Raw genomic sequence first — 18,466 nt, 5'->3', positions numbered from 1 at the left:
TGTCCAAAGTCACTTGTAAGTGCCAGAGCTGGGCTTTGAACCCATGCTGTGTGGTGTCAGCATCCATGAGCTTAATCCCCTACGTGGTTATTCCCGTCAGGCTGGGCAGGGGATCGCAGCCTATGGGATTCCGCTCTAGATATTCCAAAGCATCACTTAAAATAAACATATGAAAGGAGCATAGAAAGTACATACAGATCCGGGGTCCCAAAGTGTCCGGTGGGAGCTGGATGCTATACCCACTGGCACACGGTCCCTGGAGGCAGTTCCAGGGCCTTCCCCCTCAGCTCAACATTCCAGCTTGGGTTTGCGAGCCCTGAGAGCCAGGACATTTCCCAGAGGCAAAGACAGCCTTGCCCAAAAGTGGTGACTTCAGGGAGCTAGCAAGAGCAGCCCACTGGCTCATGCTGAGGCCTGAAAATGATCCCCTGGGCTCCGTCCCTGGCGTCACCCTGCGGCCCCGTTACAGTGCAGGGTCACAGGGTGAAGGGAGATGAACCGGTGTCTTGAGAAGCACTGGCCCTCTGGTGAGGGTTGACGGGCCTCTCTTTTCCAAAGGTTTCTACTTTTTCTGCGCTGGTTTCCGTGCAGTTCCCACTACAACGGAGGCCCAGGAGGACCCAGATCAGTAACACAAATCTTGAGCTCCAGGGCTGCCCCAGGCCCCGGGAACACAGAGCTCTGGGCGAGGGGGGTGTAAAGAGGGGGGAAGAACAGCGTTTCAGAGCCCAAGCACCGACTGGAGCCTCCTGGGCGTTGTAAGGGAGGGAGAGCCCCGGACTGCGGGATCCCCGAGAGACAGCCTTCCCTCATGCAGAGCAGAAAGGCTGTGAGCCCGAAGAGCTCTTAGATTCCATCTCACTCGCCACCGTGCACGTGACTCTGGGTCCCTCCAAGTCCCCAGCTGTCCCTCCAGTGCCTGTTGAGCAGCCACAGAAGCCCTGGGTAGAGTTGTCCTGCCCACCAAACTCCAAGTAATCGGGATGAGGAGGCACGTAGAGGAAAGGGCCAGGGAAGCTCCACAGGCAGCCACAGGGCTCCGAGGGGCTGCTGGACAAATGCTGGGAGGACAATAGTCCTGCCAGAGACACACACCCAACCCCGCCCCCACCCAATCACCCAGTGGTCAGTGACCACAGATGCTGAAAATGACTGCACAAACGAGATTCCCAGGAGCCAGGAATCCCGGGACCAGGCTGCAGGGCTGGGTGCTTCAGCTCCAAGAGCTGCAGGGTCAGGTCCCTGTCCGTCCTGAGCTTGGTGCCAGCCGGCAGCAGGGGTGTATAAGGATTCCAGAGGCCTGGGGAGCACGGGACCCCAGCCAGTCTGCCACATGGGTGGTGGCCACCTCAGTGTCTGCTTCATTTGGACCAACGTTGTCTCGTTGACTCGGGAACTCTCTTGTCATTGCTTCTGTGGCTCCAGCCACCTCCCGCCACTAATCCACTTCTTCCTCATGGCTCCTGCTGCCTCATGGAGTCTTCTTTCTGCCTTTTCAGCCTTTCTCTGCTCCCAGCAGTCAACTCTCTCTGTCCAACTCGTAGTTGGATTGGAGCTTTTAGCCAAGGACATAGGACACCATCAATTAGCTGTCCTCTGCTCAGGCAGCTCCATCCACACCAACCAGTGGTGGCTCCATGGGAGGATCACCCGGTCACTTTGCTCAGAAGAGCATGTGTATGGCAGGCACATGGCAGCCATGTGGAAGGTCTAGGGGCTGGCAGGGCCGTGGGGTGGCCCAGGAGAGGCTGGGCTCTGCCTCAGATGCTGCCATTGTCTGGGAAGGCAGGGCTCCAGCCTCAAGGGAGACTCTTAGGGGAAGGAGTGTCCAGGAGATGAGGGCCGCTGAGTCCTTGGCCAGGCCCTTGGAACACAGGGGTGAAAGCGAAGTGGTCTAGCTCTCTGGAGCTCAGTCTAGACGGACGGCCAGACCCAAACATGCAAGTCTCAGTGAAAGGTAGTGATGGAGCAGGCCCTTGGGAACTGAGAGCCCAGAGCAGGGCCATCTGGGTCAGAGAGGGGACAAAACAGGAAGGCATCTGGAGGCTGGACTCAGGTCTGGCAGGAAGAGAGGCACGAGGTGCAGACAAAGGGGGTGTGCCAGGGGGAAAGAGTGAGTTCAGAAAAGCAAGCTGGAGCCAGCTCACAGAGAGGGCTGGAGCGCAGGACCTGGGCTTTGTCGTTCCCCTGGGGCCTCGAGAATCCAACGAGGGTCGTGAGCAAGGGGTGCAGCTGTGGAGATCTGAGCCTCAGGGCGACTGGCCCACTATGTGCCCTGGCTGCCTGGAGAAGGCTGGAGGGCTTCCATCCAGGAGGCCAGACCCCAGGCCATGTCATTGGTGCAGGTAACAGGCAATAACGCTAGGATGCCCTTGGCTTTCAGCAGGACGCCACACCCTATGAGCACCCCCGCCCTCCAGGGAGCTGTGGGCCCATTTGCCAGGACACAGCGTCTGCTTTCCCCAGGAGCCTCCATGTCTCAACACTGTTGACAGTCCCCATTGGCCCCCTTGGTACAGACAGATCCAGGACCTGTTATTCCACCCACGCCCCAGCTTCCCCAGGGCAGCCCCCCGCCTTCCACTCTTCCCGTCCTACACTGCAGGTCATTGACCCCAGTTGGAAAACACCAGGCTCACCATATAAGGAGCATAGGCCGGGCCTGTGTGCTCAGTGATGGCATCTGCGTGGTGGCCCTGCCTCATCTTGGCCCTGCTCTCTGGCTTGGCGGCCTCTGGCTTCCTGAGAAGCCCCTCCCGGCCACTGGGGGTAAGTAGCCCTGTCTTCGCCCTCTAAGCGTGTCACATGGGCAGAAGCGACAGGATGGACAGTCCTCTATGTGGGGAGAGGAGGAAGCAGAGGGCTAGGCACTAAGCTGCAGGGGACAGCGTTGGGTGTCGGGCTCTTAAATCTCCCGTGACCTGCATTTCCCCACTTGTCAAATGGGTGATGTACCAGAAACAGCTCCCCTCGCTGAGGGGCTGTGCAGGTCCATATCTGAGACAAGGGCAGACGACTCCAAGAATGGCTGAGCCACGCCTTGTGGGTGCACCGGTGGTGGGGGCGTTCTGGGGTTTGGGGCCCTGGGAAAGGCAGAGGGAGTCAGGGTATGTGGCGGCAGGGTGAGAGGTAGTTTGGTTCTCCCAGCCCTACTCTCCTGGGACACCTGGAGACCTGCCCTATTTGGGCCTCAGTTTCCCCATATACTCGGGAGTCCTTCCTAGTCTGAAGTGGCTCTGTGTGGGTCCTATGTCCAGAGGCCCCTCAAGGGGTATGTGTATAGGGGATCTGCTAGACCCTGGCCTCAGCCCAGAGCCTGCTCCCAGGCTATGGTGGCCTTGGCCTTATTCCTGTGTTTGTCTTTGTTTTTGCAGAAACGGAGCCTCCCGGAAGGGGTGAGAACTTTCACCAGGGATGGGGTGGGGTGAGGCAGGGCAGGATGGAGCTGCTTGCCCAATAGCAGAAGGGGTGGGCCATAATGAAAGGGCCCTCCCAGTTGGCACACAGCTCCCAGCGCTGCCCTGACCGACCCCCATGCGACTCACCAACTCTGGGAAAGAACATGCCCGCAGACCTCTCTGGATGCAGCCCGTGGCCGTTCTTCCACCAGCCCTTCCTCTCACAAACATACCTAGCACTTGCTCGGGGCAGGCCCTGAGCACCAGGCTGGGGACACACATCCTTGTGAAGCATCTTTATATCCTGCTCCATGCAGATGCTCCCTAGACCTTCCCTCAGTCCACTGCCCCCACCGGAGAGGAGGTGTTGGGGACTTGAAGGCCCTCCCCACGCATTCTCCTTGGTACAGAAATAAGTGCCAGTTTGGGGACAGAATCAAGCAATTACCAAAGCAGAGGAGGAGAGCCGGAGTGTGTGTGAATGTGATTTCTTTCAAAGTGGAGGTGAGCCGAAGAGCTAGGGCAGGTGCTCTCCGGCCAGAGATGTGGTGCAGCTGGCGCACGGCTGATCAGAAAGGCAGGACCTGTCTGGAGGACCTTGGAGCCCTGAGGATGACTGTCCGGAGGGTGATGGGGAGCACAAGAGGGTTTAAGTGGGAAATGGACAGTCAGACTGGATTTTTAGAAGACTTCCCCTGGCTACAGCTAGCTGCCCAGAAACACATCCAGAGTTAAGGAGGCAGAGCAGGGCCCCTCTCTCTCCTTTTTCCCTTCCCCTCATCTTGGCACCAACACCCCCTGGTCTCTGATGGGGAAGGAGGCGCTCAGAAAGGCCAGAGCCTTCCAGAACCTGGGTGGCCAACTGAATGGGAAGACCGAGGAAACTGAAAGGGCCACTCACCAGGCAGAGGCCCTGGACTCTGCAAGGGGCACCCAGAAGGAGAGCAGCCAGGTGTAGGGGCTGCTTTCCCAGAGGCTGGTCGAGCACCGTCCTCTCCTGCAGGTCAGCAATGGCATCGAGGTCTACAGCACCAAGATCAGCTGCAAGGTGACCTCCCGTTTTGCTCACAATGTCGTCACCACCAGGGCTGTCAACCGCGCAGACACCGCCAAGGAGGTGTCCTTTGACGTGGAGCTGCCTAAGACGGCCTTCATCACCAACTTCACCTTGTGGGTGTCACCATGGCTGCTGGCTCCAGGCCAGAGGGGCGGGGTGGGAGTGGTCTGGCTCAGCATGAGCCCCCAACTCTACTCTCCGTCCTTGCAGGACCATCGATGGTGTGACCTACCCCGGGAATGTCAAGGAGAAGGAAGTCGCCAAGAAGCAGTATGAGAAGGCTGTGTCCCAGGGCAAGACAGCCGGCCTGGTCAAGTAAGCGCGGTGCCCCCTCGGCCTTGCGAAGAATGCAGGTGCTCAAGGGCTCTCAGAGATGCAGACAGCGACAGCCACTGTCATGGTCACTGAGAATATTTCATGGTTATAGCAAAACGTGTCTGTAATGCTTACAGCATTGTCCCACTTAGGAGTGGAGGCACACAAGGCTCGGAGTGGGGAGGGATTCTCCTAGGGGCTGGATCTGAGCCGAAGGCCCAGGAAGGGCATGCTCGCACAGTCTGCAGGGCAGTGTTGTATCCCCTCCAGGGCCTCTGGGAGGAAGCTGGAGAAATTCACAGTCTCCGTCAACGTGGCTGCGGGCAGCAAGGTCACCTTTGAGCTGACCTATGAGGAGCTGCTGAAGAGGCACAAGGGAAAGTACGAGATGTACCTTAAAGTCCAACCCAAGCAACTGGTCAAGCACTTTGAGGTAATCAATCACCCCTGCAGCTGCTGAAAGTGCAGGGGTGTGGTAGGGAGTGGGGGTGGGGAGGGGTGTGGCAGGAAGGGTCCTGGGGCAGACCCCAGAGCAAGGCTGAGAACCCACCATGGCTGAGGAGCATCGGAGCTGAGAGCCAAAGGAAACGCTTTAGTGGTGGAATGTGGGGGACTGTGCGGCAGGTGGTGGGAGAGCTTCGGGGTCACTAACCTGTCTACAATACTTTGAGGCTGTTTTCTTGCTGGGAGACACCAGGCTTAACCATCAGGAGTTGTCTGGAGGCTGTCCCTGCCCCCCCCCACTGACCCTCTCCATTCCCTGGGCCTCATGCTGGAGGCTGGCCTCTGCACTGTCACCGAGTGACCCCTCCTTACTCTTGTCCATTCCAGATAGAGGCAGACATCTACGAGCCCCAGGGCATCAGCACACTGGACGCCGAGGCCTCGTTCATCACCAATGACCTCTTGGGCAGCGCCCTTACCAAGTCCTTCTCAGGGAAAAAGGTGGTGTTCTCAGACCCGGGGTGAGGGGCAGGAACCCCGACACTAATAGGACAAGTGTGAACATTGGGGCTTGGCTGAGGCCAGAGTACATGTATGAGAAGGGAAGGAGGAAATGTCCACAGCCATCCATTCTCTTTGGCCCCCAGCTCAGGAATAAGGGTGCTGGAGGCCAGAGCTGCTTGCTGTCAATGATCTGCCAGAGGGACTGGGGTTCCAATGACCAGGGGTGCGGGTGGGGACAGGAGAACCTTTTATAAGGCCTGGTCTCGTTCTACCTTGGGAAGTGAGCAAGGCAGATTATTGTCCATTTTACAGATAAGGACACTGAGGCCAGAGGGAGTCATTTAGATCTGCTGACTCCACATTGAGGGGAGACGGATGAAAGGGAATCTCTTGGTGATGCTGGCTGGCTCTGGTTCCTAGCTGTTCCGGGCACCTTGTTTGTCATGGGTAGTGAGTGAATACATGTTACTTGAATAGTAAATCTTAGTCATTCAGGATTTCCAAGTCAAAGCCTGAGGAGCATCTGCTCAGAGGGTTGGTGGTTTCTGCAGGGCAGTGCCTTTGCCCTGGACACCCTGCCCTTTCCCTGCCCCCCTCTATTCCCCTCCACCTACCCCCTGTCCTCTTGGCACCCATCACCAGGTCCCATCACACAAATTATCGGCATCAAGGTCTACAGCACCAAGATCAGCTGCAAGGTGACCTCCCACTTTGCTCACAATGTCATCACCACTGGGCTGTCCATGCAAACATCAAAGTCCCTTCAGGGTGCAGAACCCCTCCCTAAGTGGCTTCTTTGTGCTGAGCCGCAAAGTGGGCTGCACTAAAGAGACTGAGGGCCCAGGGAACGAGGAGAGACAGAGGCTGAGTCGGACAAGGCCCCTGGCTGCCAAGGAGCCCCTGATCTCCTCTGAGGGGGAAAGGTGCTCAGGAAGGCCAGAGCATGCCAGGCAGCAGCCGGACTGCCCAGGCGCCCCCGGTCTCCCGCTGTGGGGCTTTGCCTCACCCCCAGGGCACAGCACAGTAGACCACCCTGGCCATGCTGAGCGAGGCCCTCCCTCATCACCTCCCCCAGGGCCGCGTGTCCTTCAAACCCAGCTTGGACCAGCAGCGCTCGTGCCCAACCTGTACAGACTCCCTCCTCAATGGGGATTTTATCATCACCTATGATGTGAACAGAGAGTCTCCAGCCAATGTACAGGTACCTACCAAGTGGCTCTGCTGGGCCGGCGGATTCTCCAGCACCCGGATGCGGTGAGGACTGGTAGAGGAGGGGCTGCAGCTGCATCTAGTGCCCGGACTCCTAGTCCTCAGCTCAAGGCTGGGTTTCCTGCATGGCCTGGGGATGACAGAGAGTCCAGAGCCTTCATGTGTCATCCTATGGTGGGTGGGAAAGAACAGCTTTTTTCTGGAGCTAATAAAAGCCTGGTTTCTGTTTGCAAGAGTTGCCAAAGGCACGTTGCCTCCAGTCTCTCTCTCCCCTTCCCAGATAGTCAACGGCTACTTTGTGCACTTCTTCGCACCTCAAGGCCTTCCAGTGGTACCTAAGAATGTGGTCTTTGTGATTGATGTCAGCGGCTCCATGCACGGTCGGAAAATGGAACAGGTACTGTCCTCACTGCAAGTGGGGGTGAGGTAGGGAGGGAGACAGGTTTATTTGTAAGTGGACAGAGCTGACATTTCCAGTGGAAGAGGAAGAAGGCGGACAAGATAAAAGAAAGGGCAGAGAGCCTCTGCCCACTTTTGTTGCAGAGAGCTCAGGCCCCTGAGCCAGAGCGCTGGCTGTCTGCGGCTCCCTCCCAGCCTCTCGTCTGCTGCTCTGTCTCTTTCCCAGACAAAGGACGCCCTCCTCAAGATCCTGGGTGATATGAAAGGGGAGGACTACTTGAATTTCATCCTGTTCAGTGGGGATGTGATCACCTGGAAAGACGACTTAGTTCAAGCCACTCCTGAGAACATCGAGGAGGCCAGGACATTCGTGAAGAATATTCATGATCGAGGATGTAAGGAGAGAGAGGGAAGAGCAGACTCCTCTGACTGCTCCTCTTGGCCTGAGCAGCCTGTCTTCTTCGTGCCTTGGGGCAGAGACGCTGCTGGTCCAAGCTCTGCAGACCCTAGTTGGGGGTCACGGTGGGAGGAGGGGGCTCTCAGGCTTAATATTGGGGTGTCTTCTTTGTGGCCTTGGGGAACCCACTCTTCCTTTCTCTCACCCATGATGCCGGTGTCCCGCCAGTCCCAGCAAGCGAACACTGCAGATGGGCCTTATCCTGGGCTTTTTCTTAGAGACAATGACAAGTGCCGTCAATACTGCTCCCCTCTCCTCCCAGTGAGCGGGCCTGGCTGTCCATCTGGCAGTTTTCCAAACTGCTTTTGCAGCCATCTTCTGGCAGCCCCAGGAGGCTGGTCCTTTTGTCCCCATTGAAAGAGTAAGTCATTCACCCATCCTTCGCTGACTTGCTCGGTTGGTGTCTACTGAGCACCGCCGCACGTCGGCCAGCAGGGTCCTTGGGCCCAGAGCAGGGCCTGCTGTCCCGACCTCCCCAACCCCCGCACCCTGAGGACACCCTCTCACAGCGCTGTCTGTTGTGTGTGTGCCAGTGACCAACATCAACGACGGGCTGCTCAGGGGCATCAGCATGTTGAACAGGGCCCGGGAGGAACACAGAGTCCCGGAGAGGAGCACCTCCATCATCATCATGCTGACGGACGGGGACGCCAACGTTGGTGAGGCAGGCGGGCGTGGCTCGGAACCAGAGCCAGGGTGCCGGGCTGCCTCTCGCCTCCCGCGCTCTGGAGCCGGTGTGCTGAGGGGTCGGGGTGGCTCTCTCCCCAGGGGCCCCCGTGCCCTGTGAGCCCTGCCTCCCCCTGCTGAGGACTAAGCCCCTGCCCCAACAAGGGCTCGTGGCTGTGACTCCCCCACCCGGCATGTGCAGGAGTCGGGTATCTCTAGACAGAGCTGCTCCAGCTGGTTGCTGGGCTGGGGCTGGAGTGTGAATGCACCTTTCTCCTGCAGGGGAGAGCAGACCCGAAAAAATCCAAGAGAATGTACGCAACGCCATTGGGGGCAAGTTCCCCTTGTATAACCTGGGCTTTGGCAATAATCTGAATTATAACTTCCTGGAGAGCATGGCTCTGGAGAACCATGGGCTGGCCCGGCGCATTTATGAGGATTCCGATGCCAACCTGCAGTTACAGGTATGCCTTGCCTTGCACACCTGCAGGAATGGGGCTCTCGTTACTTCCTCAGGCAGCTGTTCCATTGAGTGACAGTTTCACCTGTTAGAAGGAGCCTCCTCTTGGGCTCACATCGACTCCTAGCTCCCTCTTATCCATCAGTGGTGCTTGATTTTGTCCTCGGGCTACACAGAGCACACCTGCTTCCTCCCCAGGAGTGCCAGATCAAATACAGGACATCTGGTCAAATATGAATTTCTGAAAAACCATGGACAGTTCTTTAGTGTAAGCGTGCTCTCCGTGTTGCCTGGCACGCCGCGTTCGTTTGCTCTGCGGCTATAACAAAGTACCAGATGCTGGGGGGCTCCCACAACAGAAATATATTGCCTCACAGTTGAGCCTAGAAGGCCGAGATCCAGGTGTCAGCAAGGTTGCTTTGCTCTGAGGGCTATGAAGGCAGGGTCTGTTCCAGGTGTCTCTCCTTGGCTTGTGGATGGCCACCTTCTCCTTGTCTCTTCACACTGCCTGCCCTGCGTGTGTATCTGTCCCTGGGTCTAAATTGCTCCCTTTTCAGAAGGACACCAGTTACATTGATTGGAACCCACTCCAAAGGCCTCATTTTAACTGAATCACCCCTGTAACCACCCTAAACCCAAAAGAGGTCACGTCTTGAGATACTGGGGCAAAGGATTTGAACGTATGTACTTTGGGGGTATGCAATTCATCCCATAACAGACATACTTATACTAAAACGGGATTTGTTGTTTACCCAATCTTCAAATTCAGCTGCACGTCCTGTGTTTTCATTTGCTAGGCCTGGCAACGGCATCCCCTCCCGGCGCAGGTGACGATACCTGCACCTCTGCAATGGAGCCCGCAGGTCTTTCCTCCTCTCCTGGGGCCTGCGCCCCATGTCACATCCTCTGCTCTGCCCCTCCTCCTTTCCTCTTCTCTTTCTTAGTTTCATTCCAACAAACATTTCTTAAGGACGTTCTGTGTGCCAAGAACTCTGTGCTTACTTCCTCTTCTTCCCAGGCTCTAGCTGGTAGGGGGTGCAGGCAGGGAAGGCTCCCACAAACTGAAGGGCACAGTCAGGACCACGGGGAAGTGGAGATTGAGAGCCAGGACTGGCCCAGCCTGGGGGACTCAACACCTGGGGAGGCACCAGTGGGCACCTGCCCACTCCATCCTCTCCATGTCCGCCTGGGGACCTGAGATGACCAGGGCTTCTATGGCTCCAGGGCTTCTATGAGGAGGTGGCCAACCCACTGCTGACTGGTGTGGAGGTGGAGTACCCTGAGAACACCATCCAGGACCTCACCCAGAACGCTTACCAGCACTTCTATGATGGCTCTGAGATCGTGGTAGCTGGGCGCCTGCTGGACAAGGACATGAACAACTTCAAGGCGGATGTAAAAGGCCACGGGGTGAGCTGGGCCAGGGCCAGGATGTGTGCTGTAGACAGGGGACCGGCGCCAATGGGGCTCCGGCCTCCCGGCTGATGGTCCAGCGGTGGTAGCCCTCAAATTGGGCCCGCCTTGTCTAGGCCTCCAGCGCTCCAACCTCTGGCCTCCTCTCACCCTCACCTCAGGCCACCAATGATCTGACCTTCACAGAGGAGGTAGACATGAAGGAAATGGAAAAGGCTCTGAAGGAGCAGGACTACATTTTTGGGAACTACATCGAGCGGCTCTGGGCCTACCTCACCATTGAGCAGCTGCTGGAGAAACGGTGATCCTGGCGACCCCTCCCATAGCCAGCCCCCCACAGCTGGGCCCCGGACACTGCCCCACCACCTGCCTGTACTTTTGCCCCTGAGCTGGCTATGCTGTGGGGGAGCCACACCCCGGAATGTGCCCCTCCATGTACACTCCCTGCTACCTTCTCCTCTTCGTGGCCCAGCCCCCACCATGTGTTTTTCCAGGGGCAGAGCCCAGTCTGACATCTGGGGCTCAAGCAGCAGCCCAGGAGCACGTCAAGGGCAGGGGAAGGCCTCAGCAGCCCGTACCCCATACCCAGCATGGGCCCATAACAATGGTGAGGCTGAATATAACCGAAGGCTGGAGACCCAGGCCCTCAGCCCCCGGAAGGCAGGCCCATTTAAGAGCATTGCGCTAGCCTTCCTTTAGGTGGGATAAGCCTATAAAGTCTCTGGAGCAGGGGCTGGCACGTGCTGAGTGCTCAGGACATGGAGGCGATCGTGAGGGATTGCTGTGATGCCATTTCAAGCCCCTTATAGCTGAGGCCCAGACTCCGATGCAGCCCGTCCATCTGTCCCAGGGAACTGGTGAACCAGTCTTTTCTGAGCACTAGAGGGTTCTACCCCAGGGAAAAGGCAGTCCCAGGCTACTTCTGGGGCTCTTGGCCTAGTGCTGGGAGTCAGAGCAGAGGAGGCCAGACAGGGAGCTGCTCGCGGGCTGACACCCCTGCCCTCCCCAACAGAAAGAATGCCCATGGTGAGGAGAAGGAGAAACTCACAGCCCAGGCTCTGGACCTGTCCCTCAAGTACCACTTTGTGACTCCACTGACCTCCATGGTGGTGACCAAGCCCGAGGACAATGAGGACCAGACAGCCATCGCTGACAAGCCTGGAGAAGGTGGGCCTGGCATGAAGGTGGGCATGGAGGCCAGAACTCGAAGGCCCTCCAGCCCCCAGGCCTTGGGTGCCCAGAAGAAGAACGGGCCAGGCTGGAGAGACCCAGACTCACTGAAGATGGGCAGGTCCAGGGGCCATAGAAGGAAATCTGGCCAAGAGTTGGGGAGGGTGTTATGGAGGGAGTGAGGCCACCAGCATGGACAATGGATAAGGGGTGAAGAGGAGCCTCTGAATCTCTCAAGGGATAGGAATCAAGGGACACCTTGCCCAGGGTCATTTCAAAGAAAGGGACTTTGGCTGCAGCATGGAAGTGTTCAGTTAGGAAAGCACTTCCAGCTTGAAAGTTAGGCCCAGAGCATGTGCCTAGGGATTGTGAGAGGAGCAGACCTCCAGAGCTGGAGCTTGACCAGGCCTCCTCAACCTGACCCCGAGAGGGGACTCCTAAGTGTCCCTGTACCTGATGTGGGGATTGGAGGATTGACATGGAGAAGCACAGGAGGCAAAGAACTGGCCCAGGTCAGGCTCCGGGTCTCTAGGAGCCCCTGGCTCTGGTGGGGAGGAGCAGTGTGTTAGGAGGCCCACAGCTTGGGGCTTCGTGGACAGGCAGCAAGTTGATGGCATTGGTGCTGACACCGGCAGTCGGTTGCTGCTGACACATTTCTCTTCCTCCTCCCTCACAGGGCCTGTGGACACAGAAGGTGAGCTTCAGCTGGCAGTTGGGCGGGTGTCCCAGGAGGGGGACAAGAGAGAACCAAGGAGGCTTTTCCAAGTGCCCAGCCCAGGGAAGGGCTCTTAGGATACCTGCACTCAGGTCACAGCTCTGCTGCCAACTCATGAGCCACCATGGTCTGGGCTCTGCCCTCTCCGAGCCTCATCAGGCCCTCGTCGGTTGTTTGGAGGTGGCTTCCCCCGACTAAGGAGAGACAATCAGTAGCAAAGCATGATGACCTACAAAACTTAGCAAATTCTCATGTCAGGAAATGATGCTACATTAATTCCACAGCAATCCTCTAAAGGAGTCCTCTCGTGGTTCTCATTTTATAGTGAGGAAACTGAGGCACAGAGAGGCTAAGTCTATTCATTGGAGGACTTAGTGAGCAGGTGGCCAAGCTGGGACTTCAGCCCAGGCAGCCTGGCTCATGTGCCCTCACTGGGATTCACAGAACTCTGGGCCTCTCTCATGATCCAATCGCATCCTCGCCCCAGTAAGCACCCCACTCACCAGGCAGGACCTCCCACCCCCTACCTGCCTGCTCCTGCCTCCATCAACAGATGGTTCCATCTGAGCAGCACATCTGGCCTGGCTCGCTGCTTTCCCCTTAGCACGGGTCTGTCAGATGCAGTCACTGGTGTGCATACATGTGGGCATGACTATGTGTCTGTGGGGCGGGGGGGAATGTATTACTATCAAGGATGTATTACTACCAACAGATGGCTGTAAGCTTCTAGGGGGAGGGAGTTTAGGGGCGTGGGATGGTCTGCTGTGAACATGATTCATGACAGAGAAGCAGATGATCTCATGGTGTGCATTTTAGCCACATCACAATGCCATGTCCCTGGCATAAAATTTATATCCCTCTTGGGGTACCTGGGTGCCTCTGTGGTTGAGCATCTGCCTTTGGCTCAGGGCGTGATCCCGGGGTCCTGAGATGCAGTTCCGCATCAGGCTTCCCGTGGGGAGCCTGCTTCTCCCTTTGCCTGTGTCTTTTGCTTCTCTCTGTGTGTCTCTCATGAATAAATAAGTAAAATCTTAAAAAAAAAAAAACAACCCAGTTACATCCATATTACCACCAGTCCTAGAAAGGAATTCCCTGGGCACCTCCCATTTCTAAAGCTTGAATTAAGAGTCACATCCTGAGCCTCCACCTGTTGGGTTGGGCCACACTGGAGACTGGTAGTCTTAAGACAGGCAGAAGGCATAGGGTTGGGGAAGAGGGAACCCTTAGACCTGCTCATGCCTGCCCTTTGGCTTCTTTTTGCAGCGGCTCGCTCCATGGCTTACCTGAGTGAGTATGTGCCTGTGGCCACAGCCCCGTACCCCGAGGGCACTGCCCAGAGAGTGACCCTGGGCCACACTTTCTTCTGGTGTCTTTCCTGAGTCAGCTCTCTGGAACAGACAGATGGCTGGGGTCCTGAGGAAATGAGGGGGGGCAGGGTGGGAGCTCTGGGGAAGCAGGAAAGGGGAGGGGATGAACCAAACTCTGGCTCTGGGTCCTGGCGCCTCCGCAGGCCTGCTTGTTAAGTTCAGCCTCTCTCTTTGCTTCCACAGCCAGCTACCAGCCTCCTCAAAACCCCTACTACTATGGTGAGTGCCCCCGCTCCTCCTGGGGTGAGACCCAGGCCCCAGAGCCCAGCGCCTCCTACCATTGGGAGTCTACCTGCAGGGGCCAAGAGGTGAGGGGAGGCCCTCCCCTGGAACTATGAGCCAGCCCTTTCTGTGATGTGCCTTCAGTGGACGGGGACCCCCACTTCATCATCCAAGTTCCGCAGAAAGATGATGCCATCTGCTTCAACATCGATGAAGACCCAGGCACAGTGCTGCGCCTCATTCAGGACCCCATCACAGGTGGGAGCTGGGGCTGGGGCTGGGGGCAGGGCTGGGACCAGGTCCTCGCTCTGCCCAACTGTACCACCTTTCTGTGTAGCTTATACCCCAAGGGGGCTGTTTGGAGCCACAGGCTCACCACCGACCCAGGACCCAGTGGTGTTAGAGAGGCGGTTAGGGCTGAGGGTGGCCCAGGAGCATCCTATGTCTGGGAAAGTTTTCTTTGAACACCACTGCCTGGTCCAGACAGGGGGCAGGTCTGCAGCATGGTCCCTTCACTGCCAGTGTGACCCAGGAGAGTCTAGGACCAGAGAGGGTTGGCTCTGAAGTCCTGGTCTCACTTGGGGTCCCCGCTCTGCTGCCCCTCAGCCAGGCTGGGTGGAAGAGAAGGCACATCCTAAAGACCAGCCTGGACTCAGAAGGCCTCACGGGGGATCCCTGGGTGGCTGGGGATCCCTGGGTGGCTCAGTGATTTAGCACCACCTTCAGCCCAGGGTGTGATCCTGGAGTCCCGGGATCGAGTCCCACGTTGGGCTCCCTGCATGGAGCCTGCTTCTCCCTCTGCGTATGTCTCTGCCTCTGTGTGTGTGTGTCTCTCGTGAATAAATAAATGAAATCTTAAAAAAAAAAAAAAAGGCCTCACTGGCCTCTCACTGCCCCATCCCTCTGGCAGGCCTCACAGTTAATGGGCAGATCATTGGTGAGAAGGGAGGCAACTCTAACTCCAAGACCAGAAAGACTTACTTTGGGAAACTGGGCATTGCCAATGCTCACATGGACTTCCGGATGGAGGTGACACCGGAGAAGATCGCCCTGTGGAATGGAGCTGCACAGAGCACCTTCACCTGGCTGGATACGGTCACAATCACGCAGGATGGGTAAAGCCCCGCTACTGGGTCTCTGAGGAGCACTTCTGGCCGAAGGAGCCTTTGAGGGAGGTGGACATATCCTAGGACAGAAGATCCATGGGGGTCATGGGAGAGACTAGTGGCCTCAGAGTTCAGCCCCTGCCCAGGGAAGGGTGACCACGAGGCCCCAGCCAGAAATGCTACCTGGACAGCTACAGGGCTGATCTCGAGGGAAGGGCTGTGCAGACATAAGCATTAGCTGGACCTGCAGTCTGATGACACACTAATCCCCATTTTTACCTTCTCTGGCTGAGCCTGTTCACTGAACCTTCTCAAACTGTTCAGCCTCTCCTATGTCCTCAAGTCGCCCAGAGTCTACCCACTAGGTCAGGGCAGGGTTGTTACTCCCAAGGAAGAGCTGAGAGGGGTGGAACGTACCCTAGGTCACACAGGAAGCCAGTGGCTGAGCTGAGGGTCTATCAGGTCTCCAGACTCCCAGGACAGCCCTGTTTCTGCTTACAGGAGAACAAGGATCCACTCAGTAGAGTGTATAGTCAACACACACGAGGCATCTTCTCTCCAACACCTCTGAGAGAGTTTCCAGAATCTATGTGCGCCTAGGTGCCATGTACGGAGGAGGCCCTCCCAAGATGCCCGGTATCATGGCCACCACTGGGTCCTACCTGCTGACCTCCTCTTCCCTCCTAGGCTGTCTGTGACAATCAACAGGAAAAAGAACATGGTGATCTCCTTTGGAGATGGGGTTACTTTCGTGGTTGTCCTGCACCAGGTGTGGAAGAAGCACCCTGTCCACCAGGACTTTCTGGGCTTCTACGTGGTAGACAGTCACCGGATGTCAGCACAGACCCATGGGCTGCTGGGTATGGGTTGAATGTTCAAGCTTCAGATTGCTCAGGACACATGGCAGAGGGGAAAACCCACAGGGAAGATCATCCTAGTCACTCGGGACCCAGCACACAGCACCCAGTCAGCCTCTGCATCAACCACAGAAGGCCCATGGCCGTGCTACCTCTGGCGGTGGCAGGGGTTCCCAGAGTGCAGGGGCTGACAGCATGAATGTTCTTGTTCCCAGGACAATTCTTCCAACCCTTTGACTTTAAAGTGTCTGACATCCACCCAGGCTCTGACCCCACAAAGCCAGATGCCACGATGGTGGTGAAGAACCATCGACTGACGGTTACCAGGTGAGGGGACTCCTCTGACATCCTCATCCTGCCCAGGAACAAGGCAGGAGGACCCACACACATCAGCCCGGCAGGCTCTTGTCTCCTGTGGGACACCTACCTCATTTCCCTCTGGGGTCCTGGCCCCCCTCTACGACTCTTTTAATCAGGAAAACACCAAACTTGGCCCTTTAGAAGGAGTTAATCATCTGATCTCTTGTCCAAAGAGTTCTGGATGCTTAGAATTGGCAACTTCACACCCTTTTCCAGCCTTAAGTCCATGAGCATAGCAACCGTCTTGTCCACACTTGTGTATCACGGCGTCCCTTTCCTTGTCCCCAGGGGCTCCCAGAAAGACTACAGAAAGGACGTCAACATTGGCACTAAGGTCGCCTGCTGGTTTGTCCACAACAATGGGCAAGGGCTGATTGATGGTGTCCACAGCGACTACATCATCCCAGACCTGTTCTGAGTAGACGTGTCAGCTCCTGTGGAAACGGCCGGCCAAGCTCTCCTGGCATCCGAGGGAGGGCTGTGACAATAAAGCCCAGGGGGACACTGCCACCAGGCTCTGCATGCTTCTGTGAACCCCTGCTCCGGGGAATAGGCAGGTGGCTCTAAGCAGGGGCTGGGTGCTGCGATAGTAACTCTCTGGGCCTCTCCACTGAGGCTGGTGAAAGACGGGGTTGGCTGGGGTAGCACGTTGGGGAGCCAAATGTATGATGGTTTGGGAAGGAAAAACCAAGAATTGACTCTGGTGTGAAGGGGCTCTGAGAAGTCAAGAAGGGTTGAGTGCATTCCAGAATCCAGCAGGGTCATAAGGAAAGTCAGGGGTCATGGCTCAGTAGCTCCTATCAGGCCCTTGAAGATCTTTTGATGATGCAGAAGCAGAGAGTGCTCGGAAGCAGACGGATCCTGCAGTTCATTGTGGATGTGATTCATCCCTCCATCTTCCCATTATCTAGCCAGCCACCCCCTCACCCGTCTACCAGCCATCTATCCCCCCATCCTCTATCCATACAACTATCCATTCTCCAATCCATCATCCATCCATCCATCTTTTTTTTTTTTTTTTAAGATTTCATTTATTTATTCATGAGAGACACCGAGTGAGGCAGAGCCACAGGGGGAGAAGCAGGCTCCATGCAGGAGCCCAGTGTGGGACTCGATCTCAGAACCCTGGGATCATGTCCTGAGCTGAAGGCAGACCACCCAACTGCTGAGCCACCCAGGTGTCCCTCATTCATCCGTTTAGCAGATAGACCAACGTTCTGATTCTGGGCCAGAATCTAGGGGCGCACAGCTTAGTAACTGGTTCCTCTTTGCCTGGGTGCCCCAAGTTTGCTGTGAGCTAGTCTGGGAATTCTTTTGATCCTTCAATCACAACTCATGGTGACCTGCTCTACCCCCACAACAAGTCCTGGATGGGGTTGGGAGGTCAGACAGCGATTCCCAGAGGAGGGGCTCTGAGGTCTCTGGGCCTGGACTGCTCTCTCCCACCGGGGCAACTGCAACATCCCTTCCTGGGTCTCCCTGCTGCCACAGAAGGGTTATGTAGAGCAAAACTGACCACTGATCCCTGCCTAAAACCCTATAAACAACACCTGCCTCCCACTGATGTTGGGACAAAGGCCTGAGTCCTACCTGTGGCCTCTCGAGCTTCACTAGCCCCACACACCAGGTGTTTCCCCTCACTTCCAGAGTTCCGGACACACAGACTGCTTCCGGTTCTGCAAACCTAACCCCTCATGCCCCAGATCCTCTGCCTCTGCTGTCCTCTCTGCCTGAGGAGCTATGAGGGGCTATGGGCGTGCTGTGCACCCCCAGCAGGAAGCAGAGGCAGCTCTGTTTATGCCAGGGCAGGGGCCACCACCTCCTGGGAGAGGTGGGGGTTAGATTGGGAATGGCCACTCCTGCCGGTGGGCGCGGGCATGGGATCTGGCGATGGGTCACTGGGAAGTTCCCCTCCTCCCACTCCAGGGGCCCAACTGCCTGAGCCAGAGCAGGGTTTCCCAGGGCCTGGGGCTGCTGGGGAGGCCCCAGTCTGGGGGAAAACATAAGTGGCCAGGCCATGCAGCCCATCCAGCCCCGTGCTGAGGAAGTGGGACTTTAAACCAGGCAGTTTTCACATCTATAAAATGGGGAAGAAGATCTTGCCAGATGGTGTAAAGACACCTCATCATTATGGTTTCTGGTCCCCCTGAAGCATCTTTGCCTTGGCCCTCCAGCTTGCCGCCGTGCCCAATGAGTTGGGAGAAAGGCAGGAGGAGGGCCCCAGACAAAATTCTGCCCCTTTCCCCCAATACCAATGCACGGTTATGTTAGGGAGGCCCTCCATGCAGGCAAAAACCGTGTGGGCCCTGTCCTCTCCCCAGTCCCACATCATCCTGGCTATGTCTGC

General features: G+C 56.9%; 1 protein-coding gene across 2 annotated transcripts; it reads left to right on the top strand.

The window, feature by feature from the left end:
• The first annotated feature begins 2,148 nt into the window (after window positions 1–2,148).
• Window positions 2,149–16,629, top strand: ITIH3 (inter-alpha-trypsin inhibitor heavy chain 3). 2 transcript variants are annotated; one of them, XM_025986434.2, is made up of 22 exons: window positions 2,149–2,769; window positions 3,375–3,395; window positions 4,402–4,568; window positions 4,666–4,770; window positions 5,041–5,203; window positions 5,602–5,715; window positions 6,794–6,919; window positions 7,208–7,324; window positions 7,553–7,721; window positions 8,317–8,442; window positions 8,732–8,913; window positions 10,134–10,319; window positions 10,484–10,623; window positions 11,335–11,489; window positions 12,169–12,186; window positions 13,471–13,494; window positions 13,758–13,793; window positions 13,941–14,054; window positions 14,707–14,911; window positions 15,590–15,762; window positions 15,975–16,086; window positions 16,408–16,629. In XM_025986434.2, exons 1-22 carry the CDS (start codon window positions 2,677–2,679, stop codon window positions 16,535–16,537), a joined length of 2,676 nt encoding a protein of 891 aa, XP_025842219.2. In that variant the 5' UTR covers window positions 2,149–2,676; the 3' UTR covers window positions 16,538–16,629. The 2 variants fall into 2 exon arrangements, with proteins under 2 accessions (XP_025842219.2, XP_025842228.2); XM_025986443.2 differs by lacking the exon at window positions 3,375–3,395 and having other exon boundaries at window positions 2,644–2,769.
• The last annotated feature ends 1,837 nt before the right edge of the window (window positions 16,630–18,466 follow it).

The sequence above is a fragment of the Vulpes vulpes genome, chromosome 9, assembly GCF_048418805.1.
Source record: "Vulpes vulpes isolate BD-2025 chromosome 9, VulVul3, whole genome shotgun sequence".
Classification (NCBI taxonomy): Eukaryota; Metazoa; Chordata; class Mammalia; order Carnivora; family Canidae; genus Vulpes; species Vulpes vulpes.
This window is presented reverse-complemented; position numbering and strand designations above follow the sequence as displayed.